This window comes from Taeniopygia guttata, chromosome 2, assembly GCF_048771995.1.
Source record: "Taeniopygia guttata chromosome 2, bTaeGut7.mat, whole genome shotgun sequence".
Classification (NCBI taxonomy): domain Eukaryota; kingdom Metazoa; phylum Chordata; class Aves; order Passeriformes; family Estrildidae; genus Taeniopygia; species Taeniopygia guttata.
In genome coordinates this window covers 150,705,799-150,733,074 of record NC_133026.1, presented here as the reverse complement: position 1 = coordinate 150,733,074, position 27,276 = coordinate 150,705,799, and the positions used below count along the sequence as shown (strand labels likewise).

The 27,276-nt window shown below is 51.3% G+C and overlaps 7 protein-coding genes across 8 annotated transcripts in view; 3 read left to right on the top strand and 4 right to left on the bottom strand.

The window, feature by feature from the left end:
- The window catches only part of LOC121469308 (feather beta keratin-like), a 73,672-nt gene that overhangs the window by 32,153 nt on the left and 14,243 nt on the right, over positions 1-27,276 (top strand). The window lies entirely within an intron of this gene.
- Positions 2,926-3,272, bottom strand: LOC100217735 (feather beta keratin-like). Its single transcript, XM_002196171.5, has one exon. It carries the CDS (start codon positions 3,262-3,264, stop codon positions 2,926-2,928), a length of 339 nt encoding a protein of 112 aa, XP_002196207.5. The 5' UTR covers positions 3,265-3,272.
- Positions 5,694-6,086, top strand: LOC100230192 (feather keratin 2-like). The gene has a single exon (XM_030266863.4). The coding sequence runs from the start codon at positions 5,708-5,710 to the stop codon at positions 6,044-6,046; it is 339 nt and encodes a 112-aa protein (XP_030122723.4). The 5' UTR covers positions 5,694-5,707; the 3' UTR covers positions 6,047-6,086.
- LOC105760493 (feather keratin B-4-like) lies at positions 8,528-9,001 on the bottom strand. Its single transcript, XM_012576929.5, has one exon. The coding sequence runs from the start codon at positions 8,998-9,000 to the stop codon at positions 8,638-8,640; it is 363 nt and encodes a 120-aa protein (XP_012432383.5). The 5' UTR covers position 9,001; the 3' UTR covers positions 8,528-8,637.
- LOC105760494 (feather beta keratin-like) lies at positions 11,842-12,229 on the bottom strand. The gene has a single exon (XM_012576930.5). It carries the CDS (start codon positions 12,227-12,229, stop codon positions 11,867-11,869), a length of 363 nt encoding a protein of 120 aa, XP_012432384.4. The 3' UTR covers positions 11,842-11,866.
- Positions 21,561-22,279, top strand: LOC100228587 (feather keratin B-4-like). The gene has a single exon (XM_002199207.5). It carries the CDS (start codon positions 21,561-21,563, stop codon positions 21,897-21,899), a length of 339 nt encoding a protein of 112 aa, XP_002199243.5. The 3' UTR covers positions 21,900-22,279.
- Positions 25,256-25,623, bottom strand: LOC116806598 (feather beta keratin). Its single transcript, XM_041714108.2, has one exon. The coding sequence runs from the start codon at positions 25,609-25,611 to the stop codon at positions 25,273-25,275; it is 339 nt and encodes a 112-aa protein (XP_041570042.2). The 5' UTR covers positions 25,612-25,623; the 3' UTR covers positions 25,256-25,272.

Sequence of the window (27,276 nt, the reverse complement as noted above, 5' to 3'; positions counted from 1 at the left end):
GACAGCCCATCTCTGGTGGATTTGGTGCCTTTGGCTACAGCCGTGGATTTGGCTATGGGCTGGGAGGCCTGGGCTGCTATGGCAGAAGGAGCTATGGCTACAACTTTTAAGGGTGCTCAGCACCACCCCTGACATCAACCACCCACTCTTGAACACATCTTGGGCATTGAGGACACATCTCTGGGCCAAGGCTCTCAAACAGGCTCAGTGATTCCAGTTCCTGTGATGCCTGAAGGCATCACCTGCTCTGAGGCCTCCAAGCACAGCAGCAGCCAAGTGGCCAGCCCAGGTTGCCTTCAAACATGGCCCATCTGCCTTTTCCTTCCACTGCCTGCTCTGCATCTCCCCTTTGGTTATGTCCAGTCCCCTCTGAGGCCATCCCTTCTCCCAAGCAGATACCACTGGGTATCTCCGGTGTGCGGCTCCCACTGCGAGGCTGCAAGGCCTTGATGCTCTTGCCAAACCTATAAGCAAAACTTCTCTGCTGATGGTCACCCTGCTCACAACCCAGTCTGGCTCTCTTCCACTCGCTGCTCCTGAGTTTTCACTCTTCATCCTCAATAAAGTTTTTCTTGCATCACAACCTCACATGGCTCTTCCTTTTTTCTCCCCGGACTCTTCCAGTCTCGCTCAGTGGTAAGGCAAGTTTTTGCAGGGAATTGGTGCGGATGAAAAAGTGCACCAAGCCCTCTCTTAGGAAATATTGCTCCAGTTCCACTACCCCAAGCACACTTTGTTCTTCCATTTCACCACACAAACCCTTCACTTCCTTGAGATCAGGCCTGGATACTCTAATGCAGGTCTTTGCCTGCCTCTGACACAAGCCCCTTGTGGTCTCTGCGTTCACTTTTGGTTCCAGCACCTCATCATCTCCAAGGCTCATCTACAGGTCTGCTTGAGCAGGTCCTTTTCTTCCTTCTCATGGATGGTCCTACCTGGCAAGTCATGAGTTGGGGATTCCTTGCCTTCCCCCACATCTACAGCATCATATTCTTCTGGGGTTGTGTCCGTCCAACCTTAGTGGTGGCTTTTACGTGTGAGTTTTAAAGAACATATTCTGGTATTTATGTCTCGTGTCAGGGTGGGCTCAAGAGGTGACCAAAGCTTTGGAGAAGGGGTGTAATGGCTGAGGTCACCCCATGGTACTTCTGTGCTGTGGTTTGTGCCCTGTCAGGCTGCATTTTGCAGCTGTGCTGAGTAGGAGGTGTTGTACCTTCAATCACATACCCTCCCTCCATGCTTTTCTCCCATCTGGCAATGGCTGACATTGGACCATTGTTTTCCTCTTGGTTGTGCTTGGTGTGTTTCTTGGTGCCACTCTTGCTTTTGGAGTTTTCATATCCAGGGTCATTTCTTGGGCTAAGGACTGAGGTCATTCCTTTGAGCAATGTCTGGTTGTCAGAAAGAGCAATGGAATGGGCTCAAGGGGTGGGCAGTTGTCCTGGGTTGTTGGAGGAGAACATTGCATAATCCTTGACAATACCCCAGGCTCATCCAGATTGTGTCAGTGGTGGTGGGAGATGGCTCTGAAGGGCTGGGACCCGTGGCTTGTGGTCAGTGTCCCTAAGTCCAGAGAGCAGCAAACCCCCACTTCTGTGGCCCAGGAGTTGGATCTTTTTGGGCAACACTGAAAGCTTGAGTGGTCCTGGACATCTGCTGGAGCTCAGCAAGGACAGGTGCCAAGTGCTGTTTGTTGGTAGGAGTCATCCCAGGTAGGAAATAAAGTCCTGGAGTTGCTTGGAACAATGGTTTTCTTGTCTGAAAAAGCCTTTGGGGTTGTGCCTGAGAAGAAGTGGACCAGAGGGTGCCCTTGGGTGGGAAAAAGGACCCCAAAGTTCAAGGGAAGAAGCGGGGAAAGTGTGATGAGACAGGGGGAGGTGGCTCTTGCTGTCTCCTGAAAACTGGTGACATCCCATGTGAGGTGTTACGAGTGGTCCTGGACTCCCCAGCATGAAAATGAAGTCAATTTAATAAATATAAACCATTTCAGGGCCAGCAATGTTCTAAAGGGGCTGGGGGAACTTTCCTAGAGAAGAGGATGGGAGAGCTGAGACTCCCAGGGGACAAAGATGGACAGGGGTGTGCCATCAGTGTGTGCAAATCCCTGATGGTGAGAAATGAAGACAAGGGAGCCTGGCTGTACTCAGCAGTGCACATGTGCAGGGCAACAGAGCAAGGGCACAAGTGAAAAGAGATGGAATTCCATGGGCAAAGAAGACAAGAATCTTTCATAGTGAAGGCAGCCACAGAGTGGAAGAGGTTGTAGAGTGGAAGAGGTGGAGTCTCTCTCTTGGGAGATCCAAATCTGCACTGTCCATGGTTCTGGAAATGTTCTCCTCTTGGTCTTGCTTGAGCAAGGCAGTTGAAGCAGTTTCACTCCAGAGCTCCTGCCCAAGAGGGTGATGTTGTTTCTTTCTTTGCTGGAAGGCTTCAGGAGGCCTGGTGAGGAAGGAAGTCTGTGCACTGGCATGGAGTGACTTTTCCATTTTTGTGCCAAGGAGAGAACTTTTCTGTCAAAGACTTCGGTGTAGGAGTTTGCAAGGTGTGTGACATGTTCTGGAAGATGTCCCTTCCTGATCTTCCTGTGCCTATTAGTTACTCCTATAACTAAATTGTTATTATCTGTTTTGAGATATATGTAAGCAAAAGTGTTGTTACCCTGTTCCACATACTTCCAGTGGCTTGTTCAGCTGTATAATGGTGTGGGTGAGGATGTGAGACCACTGGAATAAAAAAGATGAGGAGGTGCTGAGGTTTGATGCAGGCAAACTTTATTGATGTGAAACAATGAAAAAGTCAGGAGAAAGAAGCGGAAATAATCTGTTGTGAGGTGTGAGCAGTGCAAGCATCAGCCGAGGTGCTTTGCTTGCAGGAGTTGTGGCCAGAGCCCAGAGCTGGTGGTGTCAGGGGTGGTGCTGAGGGCCCTCAGCAGTTGTAGCCGTAGCCCCTCCTGCCATAGCAGCCCAGACCTCCCAGCCCATAGCCAAACCCACGGCCGTAGCCAAGGCCGTAGCCAAAGCCACCAAATCCACCAGAGATGGGCTGTCCCTGCACACTGAGCTCAGTGCCCACGGCAGCCGAGGAGGTGGATCCGACGGCGGTGTTCTGGGGGAAGGAGGTCATGATGGGTCCTGGCAGGGTGACCAGCACAGGGGAAGGGTCGATGATGACGCGGGAATCCTGGCATTGCAGGGCACAGGGCTCGTTGCAGCTGTTGGCCAGCGGGGTGGGTCCGCAGGGCTGGCAGAGGGTGTTGCAGGCCATGGGTGTGGTGTGGAGGGTGCCTGGAAGAGAGAGGGGTGAGGCAGGACAGGGGTGTGGGGGTGTGATGCAGGAAGGCAAGTGAATGTAGAGGCTGCTGTGCTGTTATGGGGAGATGTGAGAGTGGCTGAGGATGGAAGAGAGAGATGGTGCAGGAGAAGGAGGGTCAAGGGCTTGAGGCTCACCTGGTTGTTGGCAGGAGCAGGAGCAGAAGGCGTCTGGAGAAGTGTGTGAGGGAGAGAGGCTCTGTGCTGGCTTTTATGCTGGTCCTGGAGGGGTGGGATAGCTTTGTCCCATGGCCTTGGGGCATTTTGAGGCAGCAGTTCTCACCTGGCCCAGCTTGGTGAGTCATGAGGTTGGGAGTGTTTTCCTTCATGCAATTCTGCAATTCCATGTCCTGCTCTGTATGCAGTGTCCATCTGACCTTGGCGGTATCTTTATGGTGAGAGTTGGTATTTGGGCAGATTTGATTGTTCCATGTGTGTCAGGGAGGGGTGAATAAACAACCAGAGCCTCTGAGATTTGCAGTGTCATCACTGAGGTCATTTTGTGGCTCTGATGTGCTGTGGTTTGTGGTGTCTTGTGAAGACTGGGACTCTGGTTTGTGCCACTGGATGTCCATCAGTCATTGTGTCACCCAGGAATGCTGAGGGAGCTGCTGATGTCCTGAGGCGATCACTCTGCAATAACCTGGCAGGATTCCGGTGCCTTTGAGCGCTTCCTAATGAATGAAAGAGAGCTCTTGGCCTTGAATGGGATCAAGGGAGAGGATCCGGCAAAGCAGAGGCTGTTCAGGCTGAACTTGTTCCATTTGTCAGGTCCATTTGGATTTCTGCAATCTTCACTGTCATTTAATGTGTATTCCTTGACCTCATTCATGGATCTTATAAACAAACAACAAGCCCGTGTTTGCCCAGGCTGGTCTGTGATGTCAATTCTCTTATTCCGCATTCAAGCCACGAGGTTTCATAATTTAAAACCTCTAAGTCTTAATATTTTCTTCCTGTTAGCAGAAGCTAATTGTTACTAATGGACGGTCAGTGAGCTCCTCCTCCCTCCTGTGTCATGGTGCTGGCATTCTTTTTTGGAATTCTGAGATTCTAAGCCATTTTGTTAAAGGTCTTGTCCATCTGATTTTGATGGCAATATTTAAATGCAAATATTAGAGGTTAAATGCTGGTGTTGTTGGCCTTGTCAGGGCAAGGTGAAGACGTGACCGAAGCCACCTCATCAGTGAGGTCACCCCAGGGCACTCATGTTCTGTAGTTTGTGGGTGCATTGTGAAGATGAGCCCCAAACCATCACGGCTCTGTCAGGCTGGTCTGGGCTTTGCAGGAGCAGTGCTTGTGAGAGTCTGCTCCTCTCATCCCATTGTTTCCATCCCCACCATGCTGCCATCTGTCCCGGTGTTTTTGTACATCAGACCTTTCCAGCTGTGGATGGGAAAGCAATCCTGTTGTTTAGGGAGGATCACATGCTGCCCTAAGTTTTGTGTTGGTTCATCCATGGCACTCGTCTCATCTGGGCTCAGCAGGGTCACACAGTGGGGTCACAGTGCTGAGATCTGCCTGACGCATGGAAAGGGAAAATGGCGAAGGATATGGAGAACAAGACATGTGAGGATAAATATTCCTCAACCTTTGATTAATCCACCCTTTGGCCACGTATCCTTTGCTGCAAAAAACTCCAGCAGTTACCAGGACAGGATTAGGAAAATAAATACAAGCAGCTTGAGGGCAGTGTCCATCCTTCTAGCCACCACTGCTGGGACTCCACAGTGGAATATGGACATGGACATGGTTGACCAAGAGCAGTGCAGGAAGACCAAGACAATGATGGAACTGGAGCACCCTTAAAATGAGGTAAAACTAAGGACCTGGAATTTCAGGCAGGAGACAAAATGCAATTGGGAGATGTTGTCAATATGCCATGGCAGGACCTAGTGTTAAATCCCCAGTTCTCCAAAGCATTTGTTGAACCCTCTGCATGTCCCGACACTTGCTATCAACAACAAGATATTGGTTGTTAATTCTCTCAGCTAAGAGGTTATGCCAAGGTCAGATGGACACGGCCTCAGGGGAAAGAACACAGAATTGCAGAGTTGCAGGAAAGAAAACACTCCCCAACTCATGACTCACCAGGTTGGGCAAGGCAAGAGCTGCTTCCTAAAAATGCCCCACGGCCATGGGACAAGGCTGTCCCGCCCCTCCAGGACCAGCATAAAAGCCAGGCCAGCACCTCTCTCCCTCACACACTTCTCCTGACTCCTTCTCCTGTGAAGACAGCAAGGTGAGTCTGAAGCCCCTGACCCTCCTGCTCCTGCACCTCTGTCCCTTTTCTCTCAGTCCTGTTGGCCCCAGCCTCAGCAGCCCTCACACTTCCTCATACCCCCACAACCCTGCCCCATCTCACCCCTCTCTCTTCCAGGACCCTCCACACCACACCCATGGCCTGCAACACCCTCTGCCAGCCCTGCGGACCCACCCCGCTGGCCAACAGCTGCAACGAGCCCTGTGCCCTGCAATGCCAGGATTCCCGTGTCGTTATCCAGCCTTCTCCCGTGCTGGTCACCCTGCCAGGACCCGTCATGACCTCCTTCCCCCAGAACACCGCCGTCGGATCCACCTCCTCGGCTGCCGTGGGCACTGAGCTCAGTGTGCAGGGACAGCCCATCTCTGGTGGATTTGGTGGCTTTGGCTACGGCCTTGGCTACGGCCGTGGGTTTGGCTACGGGCTGGGAGGCCTGGGCTGCTATGGCAGAAGGGGCTATGGCTACAACTGCTAAGGACCCTTAGTACCACTCCTGACACCAACCACCCACTCCCTGGAACACATCTCAGGCATTGAGGACACGTCTCTGGGCCACAGCTCTCCAAGGGGCTCAGCGCTTCCACCTCCTCCTCTGAGGGCACCAAGCAAGGCTGTAGCCAAGGGGCAGCCCAGGCTGGCTGCAAAAATGACCCATCTTCCTCCTGCTCTTCTCCTCTCCCTGCTTGCTGCTCTCTGCTCTCCCCTTTGGCTCTGTCCAGCCCCCTCTGCTGCAAACGCCTTCTTCCAGGTCAGAGACCATCGGGCACCTCTGGTGGGCTGCTCCCACTGTGGGGCAGGAATTCCTTGATGCTCTGGCCAAATGTTCTGCAAGAAATGGACCTTGCCTGTTCATCACTGATTGCACCTTAGCCCAATTCCCTTCCACTGGCTGCTCCTGTTTTTTTCACTATTTTGTCTCAATAAAATTTTTCTTGCATCACAATTTCTGATGTCTGTTCTCTGAATAGACTCATAGTAATCTGGATGTGAGACCTGTTTCCCTTATGCTGCGCCACGGGAGAGCAGGAATCCATAGTCCAAGTGTCTTCAGGAGAAGTTTAGGTTGGCTATTAAGGAATGGAGAGGGTTGTCACTGGTGTCACAGACTGCACAGAGTAATGGTGGAGTCATCCTCCCTGCAGGGATTTAATATCCCTGTAGCTGTGTCATTTGGGGACACGGCTTAATGCTGGCTTTGGTAGTGCAGAGGGAACGGTTAGACTTTGTACTTAAAATTTAGATCTTCCACAACAAAAACGTTTTCTAGATGTGATCGATAAGTGGCTGATTTTGTAGTCTTGCTTTAACAGTTGTGCTCCATGTCAAGAGGCTTTTCCATCACAGCTGACTCCATGTGTGTTGTGGGCAGCTGTGCAAGGGAGCAGAGGCCAAAGGGGAGTGGCAGCAGGGGAGGGGTGAGCCAGGACTTTGGGGTCTTGAGTTGTGGAAAATGCTGAGGGGTGAGACCAGTTCTCTTTGAGTATTTCCCTTGAGGAAATGGTGCTTGGCTGAGCTGTGTGTCTGCTCTGTGCCAGTGCCTCAGCCTGGGCATGAGGGGAGAGCTGTGGCTGCTGTTGGACTCAAACCTTTTGTGAAGCCTTTGAGGCTCCTTCCCCTTCCATGCTCCAGGAGCAACTAAGCAAATCCAGGTTGCCTGAGAGGGCAAATTCAAATTGAAGCAAATCGCAAGGGAAGTAGTTCAAGAGTTGTAGCCATGAGGCCAACCCTGTTCAACATCCTCAACAATGACGTGGGCAGTGGGACTGTTGTCCCCTCAGCGAGCTGGCAGAAGATGGAGTGGCTGAGGAATCATTTGGCTGTTCCACCAGTCAGAGGAAGATGGGGACTGAGGGTTAAAGGTGCCTTCTGAAGTTCTGGAGGGGAAAATGTGAAATTCTGCATCTGGGCAGGAATGGGAGTGGGCCCCAGGTCATGCTGGGGGCTGAGAGTCTGGAAGGGGCTTTGCTGAGCAGGATCCTGTGGTGCTGCTGGAGAACAAAGGGACCACAAAATCTCAATGCTTTCCTTCCTGACAAAGGCATCACCAGTATCCAAGATAGATTTTGAGCAATTCCTTCCCTGAAATTGGGAGAAGTGACCTTTCCTTTCTTCGAGCACTGGTGGGGTCCTGTGTGGGGTGGTGTGGGCAGTTCTGGGCTCTCCAGGGAAAGAAGCACAAGGGATTACTGAAACAAGACCAGAGTGGGATGACCGAGATGCTGAAAGGGCAGGAGAATCATTTCTAGAGGGCAGAGAGAGCTGGGACTCCCAGGAGACAAGGCAGATCCCCAACGGCAGGAAATGAAATCGAGGAAGCCTGGCTATTCTCAACAGAGCACACAGGAGAAGGAAAGAGAGGAAGGGAAGAAAGAAAAACAGATGGAATTCCATGGGGAAAGAAGGTGAGAATTTTTGAGTGTGAGAGTGGTCTCGGAGTGGAAAAGCTGGTGAAGTCTCTGGTGGGACAACCAAAAACTGAGGAAATGTTGCCCTTGCTGACTTTCCTTGAGGAGAGGGAAATGAAGCCCTTGTATTCCAGAGTTCATGCCCTAATGGATGCTGTTCCTCCTGTTTGCTGGGTGGGTTCAAGAGCCCTGATGGGGAAGAGAGATTTTCAGCTGTGTGCTGGCACAGACAGATTCTACCAGAGCCATGAGCAGGAGAACATGGATGTGTCAAAACCTTTGGGACAGGGGGTTCTAGGTTTGTGCCATGTTTTGGAAAGTGTGCCCTCAACCCCTGCATCCAGTGCCTGTCTTGGTTATTGCTGGTGGTGACATCTTACCTAAGGGAGTTGTTCTGCTTCTTTTCCATCCATGTCAAGGGCCTACCTGGCATTTTACTGGGTGAGGATATGAAACCATAGGAATTGAAAAAGATGAGGAGACATCTCAGACTTCGATGCAGGTAAACTTTATTGAGGGGGAAAGAAATGGAGACAGGAGAAAGACTAGAAGGAATCCAGTGTGAGACACAAGTAGGGCGACGATCAGCTGAGGTACTCTGCTTGCAGGAGCTGTTGTCAGAGGACTGAGCTGGTGGTGTCAGGGATGGTGCTGACGACCCTCAGCAGTTGTAGCGGCCCCTTCTGCCGTAGCAGCCCAGCCCATAGCCATAGCCCTGCCCGTAGCCAAATCCACAGCCATAGCCAAACCCACGGCCAGAGCCAAGGCCGTAGCCAAATCCACCAAATCCACCAGAGATGGGCTGTCCCTGCACACTGAGCTCAGTGCCCACGGCAGCCGAGGAGGTGGATCCGACGGCGGTGTTCTGGGGGAAGGAGGTCATGATGGGTCCTGGCAGGGTGACCAGCACGGGAGAAGGCTGGATAACGACGCGGGAATCCTGGCATTGCAGGGCACAGGGCTCGTTGCAGCTGTTGGCCAGCGGGGTGGGTCCGCAGGGCTGGCAGAGGGTGTTGCAGGCCATGGGTGTGGTGTGGAGGGTGCCTGGAAGAGAGGGGGTGAGGCAGGAAAGGGGTGTGAGGGTGTGATCAGCAGTGATGTAGAAAGTTAAAAGAGTGTGGAGGGTATTTTGGGGCTGTGGGGAGGTTTGAGGGCTGCTGAAGCTGGGGCTGAGTGCTGGAAGAGAGGGGTCAGGGGAGCTGGAGCAGGAGGGTCGGGGGATTGAGACTCACCTGGTTGTCGGCAGGAGGAGGAGAAGGCGTGAAGAGAAGTGTGTGAGGGAGAGAGGCTGTGGTCCAGCTTTTATGCTGGTCCTGGAGGGGTGGGACAGCTTTGTCCCATGGCCTTGGGGCATTTTTAGGCAGCAGCTCTTGCCTTGCCCAGCCTGGTGAGTCATGAGGTGGGGAGTGTTTTCCTTCATGCAATTCTGCAATTCCGTGTCCTAACCCTGAGGCGGTGTTCATCTGACCTTGGCAGCAGCTTTAATAATTTGGTATTTGGGTGCATTTGATTGTTCCAGGTGTGTCAGGGATGGGTGAATGGACAACCAAAGCCCTGAAGATCTGCGATGTCATCAGTGATGTCATTTTGTGGCACTCATGTTTTGTGATCTGTGAGTGTCTTGTGAAGACTGGGACTCTTTTCCATGACGCTGCATGTCCATCAGTCATAGTGTTGCACTCAGGAATGCTGAGGAAGCTGCTGATGTCCTGGGGAGGTCACTCTGCAACAGCTTGGCAAGATTCCAGTGCCTGGGAGCTTCTCCTTTTGGATGAAAGAGCGCTCATGGCCTTGTGTCTTGAATGGGATCAAGAGAGAGGATATTTAGAATGAGAGGCTGTTCAGGCTGAACTTATTCCAGTATTACAGCCCATTTGGATTTCTTCAATTCACATGACAATGTACTCTGCCATTTAAACTGTATTACCTGACCTTGTTAAGAAATCCATTAAGGAAAAAACAAACTGGGCTTGATCCCTTTTTTCTCAGGCTGTTTGTGACATCAATTAGTTTATTCCGCATACAAGCCACAAATTTCATAACTCATAACCTGTAATTGTTAGCATTGTGTTCCTGTAAGCAAATAACCAATAATTACTAATTGACAATCTATGAGCTCCTCTGTCCTTCCCTGACACGGCGGGTGCGTGTCTTTGTGGAATTGTGCAATTCCATATCCTGCTCCTGAGGCCCTGTCCACCTGTGGTGGCAACTTTTAATTGCAAGTACTAAGAGGTCAAATTTTTCTGTTGGTGATTCATGTCAGGGAGGGCTGAAGACCTGACCCAAGCTTTGGAGAGGTGGGGTGTCATCTCTGTGGTCACCCCATGGCCCTCAGGTGCTGTGGTTTGTGGGTGCCTTCTGAAAAATTACCCCAAATTTTGGGCTGAGTGCCAAAGGCTGAGGCCACTTGTGATTGAATGAGGATTTGGAGGTTGACAAGGATTGTTGGAGGCGAGCATTTCATGATCCTCAACAACACAGGCAAGTGCAGCTGGTGTCAGCACCCAGCGTAGTGGACTGAGAAAGGTCTGAAGGGCTGGGCTCAGTGGTTTGTGGCCGGTGTCCAAAATTCAGATGGCAGCAGTCCCCAGTGCTGCAGCCCAGGAGTTGGATCCACTGGGCCAACACTGAAAATTTGATGGATTCTGGACATCTGCTGGACTTCAGTAAGGGCAGCTGCCAAGTGCTTTCTCATGGGAGGATTCATCCCAAGTAGGAAGAAATACCTGTGTGTCACTTGGAACAATTGTTTTCTTCTCTGAAAACACCTTTGTGGTTCTGTGTTAGAAGGAATGGGATAGGAGGTGTCCCTGTATTGTGAGAAAAGGCATCTCCAGTGTCCGGGTCAGGACTGAGGAGAATTGTTGTGATAAGACAGGGAGAGAAGACTCCTGGTGTCTTCTGAGCACTGGTGAGGTCCCCTGTGAGGTGGTGTGTGCAATTCTAGTCTCCCCAGTGTGAAAATGAAGTGAGTTTAGTGAATAGCAACCAGCTCAGAACCACCAAGATTCCAAAAGGGTTGGTGAATCATTCCTGGATGAGAAACTGGGAGAGCTGGGACACCCAGGGGACAAGGGTGGACAGGGAGGTGCCATCAGCGTGCACAAATTCCTGAGTGCGTAGAGTGAAGTGGAGGGAGCCCGGCTGTCCTGAGCAGAGCACATGTGTAGGACAAGAAGACAAGTGTAAGGGGAAAACAAATTGAATGCAATTGCTAAAGAAGGCAAAAATGTCTCACTTTGAGGGCGGTCACAGAATGGAAAAGGTGTTGGATTGTCTGTCTGGGGAGATCCAATACTGAACTGTCCATGGTGCTGGGAATCCTGCTCATGTTGTTCTTCCTTGAGCAGGGAAGCTGAAGCACTTGCACTCCAGATTTCCTGCCCAAGCAGAGGATTTCGGGACTCTCTTTGCTGGAATAGTTCAAGAGTCCTGATGGGGAAGAGAGTTTGCTAAGTGTGTGTTGACACAGAATTATTTGACCAGGAGAGCATGGATGTGTCCAAGGCTTTGGTCTATCAGGTGATGGGTTTCTGTAATGTTTTGGAAAGTGTCACCTCCTGTGCTTCATTTGCCAGACTTTCTTATGAGATCTTTTGACATATTTGTGAGGAAAGGTGTTGTTGCACATACCCCAGTGGCCTGTTGAGGTGTGGAATGTGCTTGGTAAGGATGTGAGACCACTGGAATTACAGAAGAACAGGAGGCGTCTCAGGCTTTGATGCAGGAAAACTTTATTGAGGCACATGAATGAAGAGACAGGAAAAAAGAGAAATCGGGATATGGTGTGAGGAGCAAGCAGAGCAACCACGAGCTGAGGTGCTCTGCTTGCAGGAGCTGTTGTCAGAGGACTGAGCTGGTGGTGTCAGGAGTGGTGCTGAGGACCCTCAGCAGTTGTAGCGGCCCCTTCTGCCGTAGCAGCCCAGGCCATAGCCATAGCCCTGCCCGTAGCCAAATCCACAGCCATAGCCAAAGCCACGGCCGTAGCCAAGGCCGTAGCCAAAGCCACCAAATCCACCAGAGATGGGCTGTCCCTGCACACTGAGCTCAGTGCCCACGGCAGCCGAGGAGGTGGATCCGACGGCGGTGTTCTGGGGGAAGGAGGTCATGATGGGTCCTGGCAGGGTGACCAGCACAGGGGAAGGGTTGATGATGACGCGGGAATCCTGGCATTGCAGGGCACAGGGCTCGTTGCAGCTGTTGGCCAGCGGGGTGGGTCCGCAGGGCTGGCAGAGGGTGTTGCAGGCCATGGGTGTGGTGTGGAGGGTCCTGGAAGAGAGGAGGGTGAGATGGGGCAGGGTTGTGGGGGTATGAGGAAGTGTGAGGGCTGCTGAGGCTGGGGCCAACAGGACTGAGAGAAAAGGGCCAGAGGTGCAGGAGCAGGAGGGTCAGAAGCTTGAGACTCACCTTGCTGTCTTCACAGGAGAAGGAGTCAGAAGAAGTGTGTGAGGGAGAGAGGTTCTGGGCTGTCTTTTATGCTGGTCCTGGAGGGGTGGGACAGCCTTATCCCATGGCCTTGGGGCATTTTTTAGGCATCAGCCCTTGGCTGGCCCAGCTTGGTGAGTCATGAGTTGGGGAGTGTTTTCTTTCCTGCAGTCTTGCAATTTTGTGTTCTTTCCTTGAGGCCGTGTCCATCTGACCTTGGCAGAACATCTTAACTGGAGGAATTGATGACCACTATCTCATTGTTTATGGTGTGTGTCAGGACACGTAAAATACTCAGCCGAATCTTAGGATAATTGGGGTGTTGTCAGTGAGGTCATACCATGGCATATTCATGATATCTCCCACTTGCATTCTCGCTTCCTGCCTGAAAGAACTCCCAGGTTTCTCATCTTGTCCTCGTTTTGAGGATACCCCAATCCTGTCAGTGTCATGGTGTTCCTGAAGCCCTCTTGGTCAACCACATCCATATTCTTGTTCCACCAGGGAGTCCCAGCAGTGGTGGGGACCAGGACAGTCAAGACCTCAACAACACAACCCTAAACTTTCTATAGCTCAAGCACATGGGTTTCAAGGGTGGATTAATCAATGGATGGTGAACTGTGCTCCTCATGTGTCTTGTTGTCCTTATCCTTCAGCTTTTTTCCTTTCCAAGGGTCAGTCGCAGTCTAGCACTGGTACCCCACAGTGTGACCTTGCTGAGATGAGCGCTACGGATGAACCAACTCAAGATTTTGGGGAGCATGGGAGGCCATCCTAAACCACAGGGATTGCTTTCCCATCTCCAGCAGGAAAGGCTGGGAGTATAGACAGGCTCTGAAAGTTGGCAACATGGTGGGGATGGAGAGAATATCATGGAAAGGACAGTTCCTCACAAGCAGTGCTCCTGCAAAGCCGGACAATCCTGACAGAGCTGGCCCCACTTCCCAATGCACCCAAAACCCAGGGCACACCAGTGCCATGGGGTGACCTCACTGAGGGCACCCCATCTCTCCAAGGCTTTGGACATGTCTTCAGCCCACCATGATACATGCCATCAACACCTGCCCTTAACCTCTAAGACTCATAAAATCTGCCACCAAGGTCAGATGGACATGGCCTCAAAAGAAGGACATGGAGCTGCAGAATTCCACAAAGGAATGCCCACACCATGACATAGGAGGATAGACAACTGTGCTGACCAACCATTAGTAATCACTGGGTTTTGCTAGAAGGAGCAGATTATTAAGACTAACAGGATATGAGATATGAAACCTTATGGCTTGAATGCGGAATAAAAACAAGGACATCACAGTCCAACCTGGGAAAAAATGGATCAAGCTGGGCTGGGTCTTTGTTTAAGGGATTTTTAATGAGGTAAAGGAGTACACTTTAAATGACAGAGTACAATGTCGTGTAAAGATGAGAAGTCCAAATGGACCATGACACCAAAACAAGTTCAACTGGATCAGCCTCTACTATTCCAGATGTTCTCTCTTGATTGAATTCAAGACAAAAGGCCGTGAGCTGTCTTTCATCTGTAGGAACACTCCTACGCAATATAACATTTCCATGTTATTACAGAGTGAACTCCCCAGGACATCAGCAGCTCCCTCAGCATTCCTGGGTGACACAATGGCTGATGGACATCCAGCAGCAGAGAACAGTGTCCCAGTCTTCACAAGGCACCCACAAAACAGAGGACGTGTGCCACAAAATGACCTCACTGATGATATCGCAGCTCCGCTGGGCTCTGGTTGCTTATTCAGCCGTCCCTGACACACATCAAACAATCAAAACATCCCAAATGCCAACTCTCACTTTAAAGCTGCTGCCAAGCTCAGATGGACATGGCTTCAAGGACCGATCATGACACTGAAGAATTCTATGAAGGAAAACACTCTCCACATCATCACTCACCAACCTGGGCCAGGCAAGGGCTGCTGCCAAAAAATGCCCCAAGGCCATGGGACAAAGCTGTCCCACCCCTCCAGGACCAGCATAAAAGCCAGCCCACAGCCTCTCTCCCTCACACACTTCTCTGCACACCTCCTCCTGCTCCTGCTGACAACCAGGTGAGCCTCAATCCCCTGACCCTCCTGCACCCCTGGCCCCTCATTTCCAGCACACTCAGCCCCAGCTTCAGCAGCCCTCACACCTCCCCACAGCCCCACAACAGCCTCCACATTCCCTCACCATCTTGCATCACATCCTCCGTCCCTCACACCCCCTCACCCCTGCCCTGCCTCACCCCTCTCTCTTCCAGGCACCCTCCACACCACACCCATGGCCTGCAACACCCTCTGCCAGCCCTGCGGACCCACCCCGCTGGCCAACAGCTGCAACGAACCCTGTGCCCTGCAATGCCAGGATTCCCGCGTCATCATCAACCCTTCCCCTGTGCTGGTCACCCTGCCAGGACCCATCATGAGCTCCTTCCCCCAGAACACCGCCGTCGGATCCACCTCCTCGGCTGCCGTGGGCACTGAGCTCAGTGTGCAGGGACAGCCCATCTCTGGTGGATTTGGTGGCTTTGGCTACGGCCGTGGGTTTGGCTATGGGCTGGGAGGCCTGGGCTGCTATGGCAGAAGGGGCTATGGCTACAACTGCTGAGGGCCCTCAGCACCACACCTGACACCAACCACCCACTCTCTGGAGCACACCCCAGGTGTTGCAGCCACCTCTCTGGGCCAAAGCTGTCCTCCAGCTCAGCACTTCCAGCTTCTGCTCTCAGGCCAAGGCAGTAGCCAAGGGGCCAGCCCGGGCTGCCTGCAGACATGGCCCATCTGCCTCCTGGTCTTCTCTCACTCTCTTTTGGCTCTGTCCAGCTCCATCTGCTGCATATCTCTTCTCCCAAGGCAGAGACTATGCGGAACATTCACCATCAGGTGTTTCTACCGTGGAGCAGGAAGGCTTTGATGCTCTGTCTGAACTACCAGCAAGCAAAGGATCTTGGCTGATGGTTGCCCTACTTACCCCTCAGACCAGCTCCCTTCCTCTTGCCACTCATGACCTCTCACTCTTTTTTTGCCTCAATAAAATTCTCTTGCACTGCAGCATTGTTATGTCTCCTTTTCCTTCATGGGCACACAGTGGCACAGTTTCCTCTCCCAATGCATGCCACAAACCCTTCACTTGTGTGATCCTACGCCTGGATACACCAGGCAGATTTATCCCTGCCTCTGACACAAGCCCATCTCGGCCACGTTTTTACATTGGCTACACAGCTGTTGCTCCAGTCCCTCACTGTCTCTTTAGCCCATATACAGATCCACGTGAGCAGGTCCTTACCCTTGTGTTGTTCTGTTCTTTTAAAAGTTTTAAAGTTGTTTAAAAAGTTTTCTCTGTTTTTAAATGTTTATATGTTTTTACTAGAGTTTTTACATGCTCTCTATGTAAATAATCAATGTTTTACATTTTTCTTTGTGGGAGGAGAGAATTGATAGACTGTTAGTTTAACTCGTGTAGTTAGAGAAGTGGTAATTTCATCTTCTAATCTATGGTGAATTTTAGAATTCTATATATTGTGAGGTTAGATATAAAAGTTACTTCCTTTTATTCTTTTAATCTTAGTGTAAGTGCGTGAGTTATTTTGTGTCGTAGTGCGACACCCTTGAGGCCCCAGAGCTGAGCACAGGACTCCAATCTCACCAGAGCAGAGCAGAACAGAGGGTCAGAATTCCCTCCTCACCTGCTGCCCACACTGTGGCAATGAGCCCATGGCATGGGCAGTTTCATTTTGGCGTGTTCACATGGCCAGGGCATGTCCAATTCCTCATCCACCGACATCCCAAGTCCTTCTCCTTGAGGATGCTCCTAATCAACTCATTAGCCATCCAATATCCATTACTGAGATTGCTCCAATTCAGATTTAGGACGTTGCACTTCATCCTGTTGACCCTCATGACAATCACACCACCCCAGCCTGTCAAGATCTCGCTGGATGCCATCCCTGCCCTCCAGACAAGCAACCACACCGCTCACCTTGCTGTCATTCCCATTCTTCCTCAGGGGACACTCAGTTGCACTGTCCCTGTGCCTGACAAAATGGGAAGTGACAATGGTCCCAATACGAGCCTCTGTAGGTCACCACTCATTCCTGTTCTCACAGACATGGAGCTGTTGACCACAACTCTGTGAGTGAGATCATTCTGTCTATTTTGCACCCCACAGCTGATGCTCCAGCTGTCAACTCCACATCTGTCCAGGTCAGAGATAAGGATGTTGTCTGCCACAGGAGGAAATGCTTTGCACAAGTCCATGTACATGATATCAGTTGCTCTTCCATCATTCACCAGTGTTGGAACCCCACCAAGCTTTTCAGGAAGAATTTATCCTTCATGAAAATGCGAGCAGCAGCAGGGGAGGGGTGAGCCAGAACTCTGGGGTCTTGAGTTGTGGCAAATGTTGAGAGGTGAGGCCAGTTCTCTTGGAGGATTTGCCTTGAGGAAATGGTGCTTGGCTGAGCTGTGTGTCTGCTCTGTGCCAGTGCCTCAGCCTGGGCATGAGGGGAGAGCTGTGGCTGCTGTTGGACACAACCCTTTTGTGAAGCCTTTGAGGCTCCTTCCCATTCTCCACTCCCAGAGCAGCTGAGCAGGTCCAGGTTGCCAGAGAGTGCAGTGAGTGGCCTGAGAGTGGCTGAGAGGCTGGCCCAGAGGCTGGGGATCAGTGACCCAAAGTGCAAATGAAAATTAGTTCCCAGTACTGCAGTCCAGGATTCAGATCCATGGGGTCAGCTCTGCTCAACATCCTAAATAATGATCTTGGCAGTGTTGTCCCCTCAGACACGTAACAATCGCAGTAATGGGTAATAGATATGTTATGAATTGATTGAAAGCATGCCCAAGGAGGACTTGGGGTGTTGGTGGATGAAGAATTGGACATGCCCTGACCATGTGCACTCACAGACATAAACCCCTCCGTGTCCTGGGCTCATCACCACAGCATGAGCAGCTGGTGAGGGGACAACTCTGACCCTCTGCTCTGCTCTTCAGAGGCTGGAGATGTGTGTTCAACTCTGGGCACCTGAGGATGAGGAAGATATGGACGTGCTGAAGCAGAGCTGTAGATGGCCCTGGAAGATGATGAGGGTGTGGAGTAACTGGTGTCCATCCAAAGTAAAAACAAGACTCATACACAGCTTCTATAAGAGGCAGGGATAGACCTACATTAGCGTATCCAGGCCTGGGATCAAGCAAGTGAGGGGTTTGTAGGATGCATGGGAAAGGCAAAGTGTGCCAGTGTGTGTCAGTGAAGGAAAGCAGACATCTGAGGCTGTAATGCAAGGAATTTTATTGAGCTAACACAACAGTGAAAGTCATGATCATCCACTGGAAGAGAGCAGCGCAAGCAGGAGGTGCAAGTAGGGCAACAATCAGCTGAGCTCCTTTGCTTGCAGATGGTTTGGCCAGAGCATCAAGGCCGTCCTGTCCCACAGTGGGAGCAGCCCATGGGAGGTACCCAATGGTCGCTGGCTTGAGAGAAGGAGAGGAGAAGGGGTGATGATAGATCCAAAAGGGCGATGCAGAGCAGGGAGTGGGAGAAGAGAAGGAAGAGAGACAGGCCATGTTTGCAGGCAGCCTGAGCTGGCCCCTTGGCGACTGCCTTGCTTGGTACCCCCAGAGCAGGAGTAGGAAGTGCTGAATCCCTTTGACAACCTTTGCCCAGAGATGCATCTTCAATGCCTGGGGGGTGTTCCAGAGAGTGGGTGGTTGGTGTCAGGAGTGGTGCCAAGGAGGGACCTTAGCAGTTGTAGCCACAGCCCCTTCTGCCATAGCAGCCCAGGCCTCCCAGCCCATAGCCAAACCCACGGCCGTAGCCAAGGCTGTAGCCAAAGCCACCAAATCCACCAGAGATGGGCTGTCCCTGCACACTGAGCTCAGTGCCCACGGCAGCCGAGGAGGTGGATCCGACGGCGGTGTTCTGAGGGAAGGAGGTCATGATGGGTCCTGGCAGGGTGACCAGCACAGGGGAAGGCTGGATAACGACGCGGGAATCCTGGCATTGCAGGGCACAGGGCTCGTTGCAGCTGTTGGCCAGCGGGGTGGGTCCGCAGGTGGATCCGCAGCGGGTGTTGCAGGCCATGGGTGTGGTGTGGAGGGTGCCTGGAAGAGAAGGGGTAGTCAGGGTAGGGGTGTGGGGGTGCAGGGGACAGTGATGCAGGAGAGCGAGGGAGTGTGGAAGCTGGTGTGGGGCTGTGGGGAGGCGTGAGAGCTGCTGAGGCTGGGGCTGAGTGTGCTGTCAGAGAGGGGCCAGGGGAGCAGGAGGGTGAGGGGCTTGAGGCTCACCTGGTTGTTGGTGCAGGAGCAGGAGCAGAAGGCGTCAGGAGAAGTGTGTGTGGGAGACAGGCTCTGGGCCGGCTTTTATGCTGATCCTGGAGGGGCGGGACAGCCTTGTCCCATGGCCTTGGGGTATTTTTTGGCAGCAGCTCTTGCCTGGCCCAGCCTGGTGAATCATGAGGTGGGGAGTGTTTCCCTCCATGGAATTCTGCAGTGTCATGTCACGTCATTGAGGCCGTGTCCATCTGACCTTAGTCACAACCTTTGAGTGAGAATTGGTCTTTGGGAGGATTTGATTGTTAAATATAATCTAACAATCTGGTAAAGTTGAATAAACAAGCAGAAACCAGCAGATGTGCAATGTCATCAGTGGGGTCATTTTGTGACCCTTGTGGGCTGTGGTTTGCCGGAACCTTGTGAAGTTTGGGAATCTGTTTTGTGCCACTGGATGTCCATCACTCATTGTGTTTCTCCCAGGAATGCTGAGGGATGTCCTGGGAAGGTCACTTTGCAATTATTTGTCAAGGTCCCAGTGCCTGGCAGTTCCTCCTGATGGATGAAAGTGGGCTCTTGCTCTTGTGTCTTGAATGGGATCAAGAGAGGATCTTGGACGGTAGAGGCTGTTCAGACTAAACTTTTTCCAATCTTATATTCCATTTAGATTTCTAAAATTTACCCAACAAGCCACTCTATCATTTACAGCGTAATTCTTGACCTCATTTGGAAATCCAATAGCCAACAACAAATATGTGCCCATCCCTTTTTTCCCAGCCTGGTGTGACGTCGATTCGTTTATTCTGTGTTCAGGCCAAAGTTTCATAACTTATACCCTATAAATGTAATTCTATGTTCTTATTAGCAAAAAAAGAGTAATTACTAATGGACAGTTAGTGAGTTGCTCTTTCCTTCTATGTCATGGTTCTGGCATTCCTTTGTGTGATTCTGTGATTCCTCATCCTTCTCTTGAGGCCGAGTCCATCTGACCTTGGCGCCAGCTTTTAAACTGTGATTATTAGAGGTTAAATGTTGGTCATGATGGTTTATGTCAGGGTGGGTTGAAGACATGACCAAAGCTTTGTGGAGATGGGGGTGTCACCAGTGAGGTCACCCACGGCACTGGTGTGCTGTGTTTTTGTGTGCATGTGGTGAAGAGGGACCCATTTCCTCACTGAGCTTTTCACAGAATTCACAGAATAACTGGGTTGGAAGGGACCTTCAAGATCATTGAGCCCAACTCATGCCCTAACACCTCAAATAAACCATGGCATCCAGTCTTATTTTAAGCACATCCAGTCTTATTTTAAACACACCCAGGAATGGTGACTCCACCACCTCCTCAGGCAGACCATTCCAGTATTTTATCACTCTTTCAGTGAAAAACTTTTTCCTAATTTTCAGTGATGCAGCCTGAGACTGTGTCCTCTGCTTCTGTCAGAACCTGGGGAAAGAGACCAACCCCCACCTGACTACAACCACCTTTCAGGGAGTTGTCAAGAGTGATAAGGTCACCCCTGAGTCTCGTTTTCTCCAGGCTAAACAAGCCCAGCTCCCCTTTTTAGGCTGCTCTAAGCTTTGCAGGTGTTCTGGGGGTGAGCATCTGCCCTTTTGATCACCTTCTCTTCCCCCCTGCCTTGGCTACATCTCTCCAGGCTTGTCTGTATTCCTGGCCTTTGCCATTGGGGATGGGAAATCAATCCATGTGACTTAGGGAGGTGTCTTGTGCTCCTCAAAATCTTGTGTGGGTTCATCCGTAGCGCTCGTCTCAGCTGGGCCCAGCAAGGTCACAATGTGGGGTCCCATTGCTGGGCTGTGACTGACACACGGAAAGGAAACCTCCTGGAGGATAAGGAGAGGAAGAAGCATGATGGGAACAATTTCTCATCTATTGGTTAGCCAACCCTTCAAACCCATGTGTCCGTTGTTTAGAGATAAGAATGTCCTGTGGGATTGTTTTAAAGCCTGGATAGAATTCCAGGAACATGACACCGGTTTCCATTCCCTTGTCAAAAATAGCATTCGACCTTGTGATCCTGATGGAGCATAAACGGATCATGAGGTGGCCATGGACCCTCTGATGTAAAAATCTCCAGCAGTTACCAGGAGAGAATTAGGAAATACGTAATAACAAAAGTACTACGAGGAAGATGAGGACGTCGAGCATCTTATCGTGCAGGACTGAGGGGGCTGCAGAGAGCAACAAGGACATGGACATGGCTGACCAAGAGCAGTGCCAGAAGACTGATAGGAGTAGAGTACCCTTACAAGCAAGATGACAGAGTTGAGGGCTCTTTCAAGCAGGAGGAAAGAAAGCAAACGGGACATGATGCCATTATGCTGTGGCATGTCCTCATCGATGACACATCAGTTGTTCTCAGGGTTGTTTGAATCTTCGATGTGTTCTGAAAGCCACCAGCAACAAGAAAATTGTCACTAATTCTTGCAATTAAAAGCTGCCGCCAAGGTCAGATGGACAGGCCTCAGGGTCAGCACAGGGAATTGCAGAATTGCATAAAGGAAAACATTCCCCACCTCATGACTCACCAGGCTGGGCAAGGCAAGAGCTGATGCCTAAAAAATGCCCCAAGGCCACAAGACAAGGCTGTCCCACCTCTCCAGGACCAGCATAAAAGCCAGCCCAGAGCCTCTCTCCCTCACACACTTCTCCTGACACCTTCTCCTCCTCCTCCTGCCGACAACCAGGTGAGTCTCAATCCCCTGAGCCTCCTTCTCCTGAACCACTGACCCCTCTCTTCCAGCATGCTCAGCCCCAGCCTCAGCAGCTCTCACGACTCCCCACAGCCCCACAACACTCTCCACACTCCCTCACTCACCCCTGCCCTGCCTCACCCCTCTCTCTTCCAGGACTCTTCACACCACACCCATGGCCTGCAACACCCTCTGCCGACCCTGTGGACCCACCCCGCTGGCCAACAGCTGCAACGAGCCCTGTGCCCTGCAATGCCAGGATTCCCGCGTCGTTATCCAGCCTTCTCCCGTGCTGGTCACCCTGCCAGGACCCATCATGACCTCCTTCCCCCAGAACACCGCCGTCGGATCCACCTCCTCGGCTGCCGTGGGCACTGAGCTCAGTGTGCAGGGACAGCCCATCTCTGGTGGATTTGGTGGCTTTGGCTACGGCCTTGGCTACGGCCGTGGGTTTGGCTACGGGCTGGGAGGCCTGGGCTGCTATGGCAGGAGAGGATATGGCTACAACTGCTAAGGGCCCTCCTCGACACTACTCCTGACACCAGCCACCCACTCCCAGGATTGTATCTCAGGACACATCTCTGGACCAAATCTTTCAAAGGGGCTCAGTGATTCCACCTCCTGCTCTCAGGCCACCGAGCAAGGCAGTAGCCAAGGGGCCAGCCCGGGCTGCCTGCAAACATGGCCCCATCTCCATTCCTGCTCTTTTCCCCCTCCCTGCTCTGCATCTCCCCTTTAGCTCTGTCCAGCTCGCTCTGCTGCAAAACCCTTCTCCCAAGCCACAGACCATCGGGCACCTCCACCATCAGGCTGCTCCCACTGTGGGGCAGGAAGGCCCTGATGCTCTGTCCAAACCATCTACAAGAAAAGGCGTCTCGCTTGTTGGTTGTTTTTGTACCTTTCCATGTATTTTTGATGACTTTCACTTTTCTTTATGCCTCAATAAAAATCTTTTGCATTGCACGTTGAGAAGTGTCCTCTTCCTTCATGGGTGCACACTGGCACACTTTGCTCTTCCATTGCATCCCACAAACCCTTCACTTGCTTGATTCCAGGCCTGGATATGCTAATTCAGGTCTATCCCTGCCTCTGATATACTCGGTGTACTGGTCTTGTTTTCTCTTTGTCTGGACACAAGTTGCTCCAGACCTTCATCATCTTCCAGGGTCATCTACAGCTCTGCTTGAGCATGTCCATGTCTTCTGAATACACATTTCCAGTCTCTGAAGAGCAGAGCAGAGGGACAGAATTCTCCTCTCACTGCTACCTACGCTGTGGTGATGAGCTCAGGACATGGGGAGTTTCTGGTCTGTGAGTGTTCATGGCCAAGGCATGTTCAATTCTTCATCCACCAACATCCCAGGTCCTTCTCCTCTGGGCTGCTCTCAACCCCTGTATTGTCCAGTCTACAGCCATGTTTGGCATTGCTCCAAACCACATGCAGGACCTTGCACTTGGCCTTGCTCAGCTTCATGAAACTGACAACATCCCACTGCCCCAACCTGTTCCAGCCCCTCTGGATGCCATCCCTTCCCTCCAGACAACCAACCCCACTACTCAGCTTATTCTGGTCTCTGATTTTGCTGAACATCCCACTCAATCCCACCCTCCATGTCCCTGGCAAAGCTGGGAAATAATCCTGGTCCCAATAGAAGCTTCTGCCTGTCACCAGTCATTGCTTTTCTCCACACATGTGGAGCCACAATGGCTTGACTTAGACTGTCTTCTTTGAGTTAGACCATCCCATCCATTCCTTATCAACCACATGGTCCAACCACAACTCCACATCCTTCCAGAGTGAATATGCAGATGCCTTCTAGTACAGGAACAAATGCTATGCACAAGTCCAGGTATATGATATTATTCCCTCTCCCCTCATCTAACAAGGCTGGAACCAATACCGGCTCATTAAAAGATGCTACCAAGGTCAGACAAACACATCCCCAATAGCTGGACATGATACAGGAAAGCTGAGGGAAACAAAACACTTCCCACCTTATGATTTGCCAGAGATGATGCCTGAAAAAATGCCCCATGACATGGCCAATGGCTGTCCCAAACCTTCAGCCCCAGATCATCCTCAAAGTCATAGCATGGGTGTTATCCAGCAGTCCTGTCTTCCTTATTTCCAGTAAGCCAGAGATAAACACAGCTCTCTAGTGGGAGCAGAGAAGGGCAGAGGGGCAGAATCTCCCTCACCTGGATTGGAGCAATCCCAAACGTGCACGATACAGGTTGAGTGAGGAGGGGATTGAGAGCGGGCCCAAGGAGGAGGACTTTGGGTGTTGGATGAAGAATTGGATGTGCCCCAGCCATGTGCAGTTACTGACCAGAAATTCCCCGTGTCCTGGGCTCATCACCACAGCGTGAGAAGCACAAAAGAGTGGAGGAATCTCAGCCTCTGCTCTCCTGTACTAAAATCTAAAATCAGAGTTCTGTATTGAACTCTGAGCCCACAGAGACAAGGAAGACGTGGACCTGCGTGAAGCAGATATGTAGAAGGGCATGGAAGATGATGAGGGTCAGGAGCAAGTGTCAGAGTCTAGGACATCCCTCTGGCTGCCCTGGCAGGGATCTCAGAGACCCTGGAAAGAAGTCAAAAACATCTGTGGCTTTGATTTAACCCGTGGAAAGCTGTCAACTCTGTATGAGGAATTACAAGTCACAAGGGTTTTAGCAGTGTGATATTTGAACTAACACAGGGTAGAAAACTAGAACTTTGCAATTTTTAGAATGGGGTTCAAGGGGGTACAAGATGGAGGAATTTGGTCATGTCCTAGCCTTCTTCTTCTTTGTCTTGTCCTCCATGTCTTGGTGTGGTGGTGGCACTTTTCTATTGGTTTAAAGTAGAGATTCACAGTCTAACATAGATGATAGGAATTGGTAAAGAGATTGTAAAAACAGACACGTAGTTTTGAGTATATAATGTGGGAGCCACCCAGGGCTCACAACAGATGGCCATGGCCTCCTTGCTAGCTAGATCTCATCAGCTCAGAGAAGGAATGTTTAGATAAGAAGAAATAAACAGCCTTGAAAGCTCAATCAGAACCATTCCAGACTGCTCATTTGGCTGTGTTTGGGCTAAGGGAAGCAAAGACTCTTTACGATCTCTCTTGGGGTCACCCTGACCCCAGAACCCCGAGAGAGAAATCCACACAATGGGTGTCTGGCCAAGGGGAACAAAAAACCTGGAAGATGATGAGGGGATTGTGTCAGAGACCGGGATAGATCTGCATTAGTGTACACAAGCCTGGGATTCAGTAGCTGAAGTCTTTATGGAAAAGCAAAGTGTGCCAGTGGGTAGTAGTACAGGGAAAGTAACATGCAAAAGAGGTCTTGGAGCACTTTTTCACCCACCCCAGTGGTCTCTACAAGCCTGGTACAGTACTGAGCAGGGATTGGAAGAGTCTTGGGAGAAAAACGAAGAAGGACTCATCTGAAGTTATGATGCAGGAAAATTTTATTGAGGAAGAACAGTGAAAACTCAGGAGCAGGCAATGGAAGGAAGAAGGTCTGAGGTGCAAGCAGAGCGACCATCAGACGAGCTGCTCTGCGTGCAGGAGGTTGTGCCAGGCTTTCTGCCTGACTGAGGGAGCAGCCCAGCGGAGGTGTCTCATTGTCACTGGCTTGCGAGAAGGGGTTTGCAGGAGAGGAGACCACACATACACAAAGGGGTGATGCAGAGCAGGGAATGGAGGAAGAGGAGGAGGGAGATGGGCCTGTTTTGCAGGCAGCTCCGTCTGGCCCTGTGGCTACTACCCTGCTTGGTGGCCAGAGAGCAGGAACTGGAAGTGCTGAACCTGTTTGAGAGCCTTGACACAGAGAGGTGTCCTCAATGCCTGAGATGTGGTCCAGGGGGTGGCTGTGAGGAGTGGTGCTGAGGGCCCTCAGCAGGTGTAGCCACAGCCCCTTCTGCCATAGCAGCCCAGGCCTCCCAGCCCATAGCCAAACCCACGGCCGTAGCCAAGGCCGTAGCCAAAGCCACCAAATCCACCAGAGATGGGCTGTCCCTGCACACTGAGCTCAGTGCCCACGGCAGCCGAGGAGGTGGATCCGACGGCGGTGTTCTGGGGGAAGGAGGTCATGATGGGTCCTGGCAGGGTGACCAGCACAGGGGAAGGGTCGATGATGACGCGGGAATCCTGGCATTGCAGGGCACAGGGCTCGTTGCAGCTGTTGGCCAGCGGGGTGGGTCCGCAGGGTCGGCAGAGGGTGTTGCAGGCCATGGGTGTGGTGTGGAGGGTGCCTGGAAGAGAGAGGGGTGAGGTAGGACAGGGGTGTGGGGGTGTGAGTGTGATGCAGGAGAGTGATGGAGTGTGGAGGCTGTTGTGGGGCTGTGGGGAGACGTGAGGGCTGCTGAAGCTGGGGTTGAGTGTGCTGGAAGAGGGGTCAGGGGTTGCAGGAGCAGGAGGGTCAGGGGCTTCAGACTCACCTGGTTATCGGCAGGAGCAGGAGAAGGCTTCAGGAGAAGCGTGTGATGGAGAGAGGTGCTGGGCTGGTTTTTATGCTGGTCCTGGAGGGGTGGGACAGCTTTGTCCCATGGGTTTGGGGCATTTTTTAGGCAGGAGCTTTTACCTGACCCAGCTTGGTGAGTCATGAGTTGGGGAGTGTTTTCCTTCCCACAACTCTGCAGTGTCATATCCAGCTCTTGAGTCTGTGTCCATCTGACCTTGGCGGCAGCTTTTGGAGATGGAATTTGGGCAGATTTGATTCTTAGATGTGTGTCAGGGAGGGCTGAATAAACAGACAGAGCCCAGCAGAAATGCGATGTCATCAGTCATTTTTTGGCCTTCGTGTTCTGTGGTTTGTGGCTGCCCTGTGAAGACTGGGCTCCTCTTGTGTGTGGCTGGATGTCTATTAATAATTGTGTTGCACCCAGGAAGGTCAAGGGAGCTGCTGATGCTCTGGGGAGGTCACTGAGCAATATCTTGGAAAGGTTCTGTTGCCTGGGAGCTGCTCCTGATTTCTGAAATAGAGCTTATTCCCTTGCATCTTGTATGTGAGCAAGAGTGAGAATCTGGAAAACAGAGGCTGATTTGGCTGAATGTGGTCCATTGTTATGGTCCATTTGGATTTCTGAAATTTATTCAACCATGTACTCTGTCAATTAAAGTGTATTCCTGGGGCTCATGAGGAAATCCTGTAAATACCCACAAGCCAGGCTTGATCCCTTTTTTCCCAAACTGATCTGTGACATCAATTCACTTATTCTGCATTCAAGCCACATGGTGTCATAACTTATAATCATAAGTCTTAATGTTTTGTTTCTATGAGCAAAACCCAATAATTAGTAATGGACAGCCAGCAAGCTCCTCTTTCCTTCTATGCCATGGTTTGGTTGCTCCTTTGTGGAATTGTGCAATTTCATGTTTTGCTCCTGAGGCCATCTCCACCTGACCTTGGTGATACTTTTTAGTTGCGAGAATTAGAGACCAAGGTGTTGTTGTTGATGATGCATGCCAGGACATGCACATGGCCAACTGCTGTCAGGACATGTAGAGGATTCAAGCAAAGCTTAAAAAGATTGGCGTGTTGTCACTGAGGTCATCCCATGGCATATTGACAACATGTCCCATTTGCATTCTTGCCTCTTGCTTGGAAGAAATCCCAGCTCTCTCAGTTTCTCATCTTAAGGATCCGCCACTCCCATCAGTGTCATGGTGTCCCTGCACTGCTCTTGGTCAACCACGTTCGTGTCCATGCGCCTCACCAGTGATCAACCCCCTCAACCTGTTTTATTTCTGTTCCTAATCCTGTCCTGTTAACTGCTGGAGATTTTTAACTCAAGATCCATTTATGCTCCACCAGGAACAGAAGGTTCTTCCCTGCTAGAATGATTTGGTTGCCAAGGGAAGGGCAACTGGTGTCATCCTGAACTTCTGTCAGGGCTT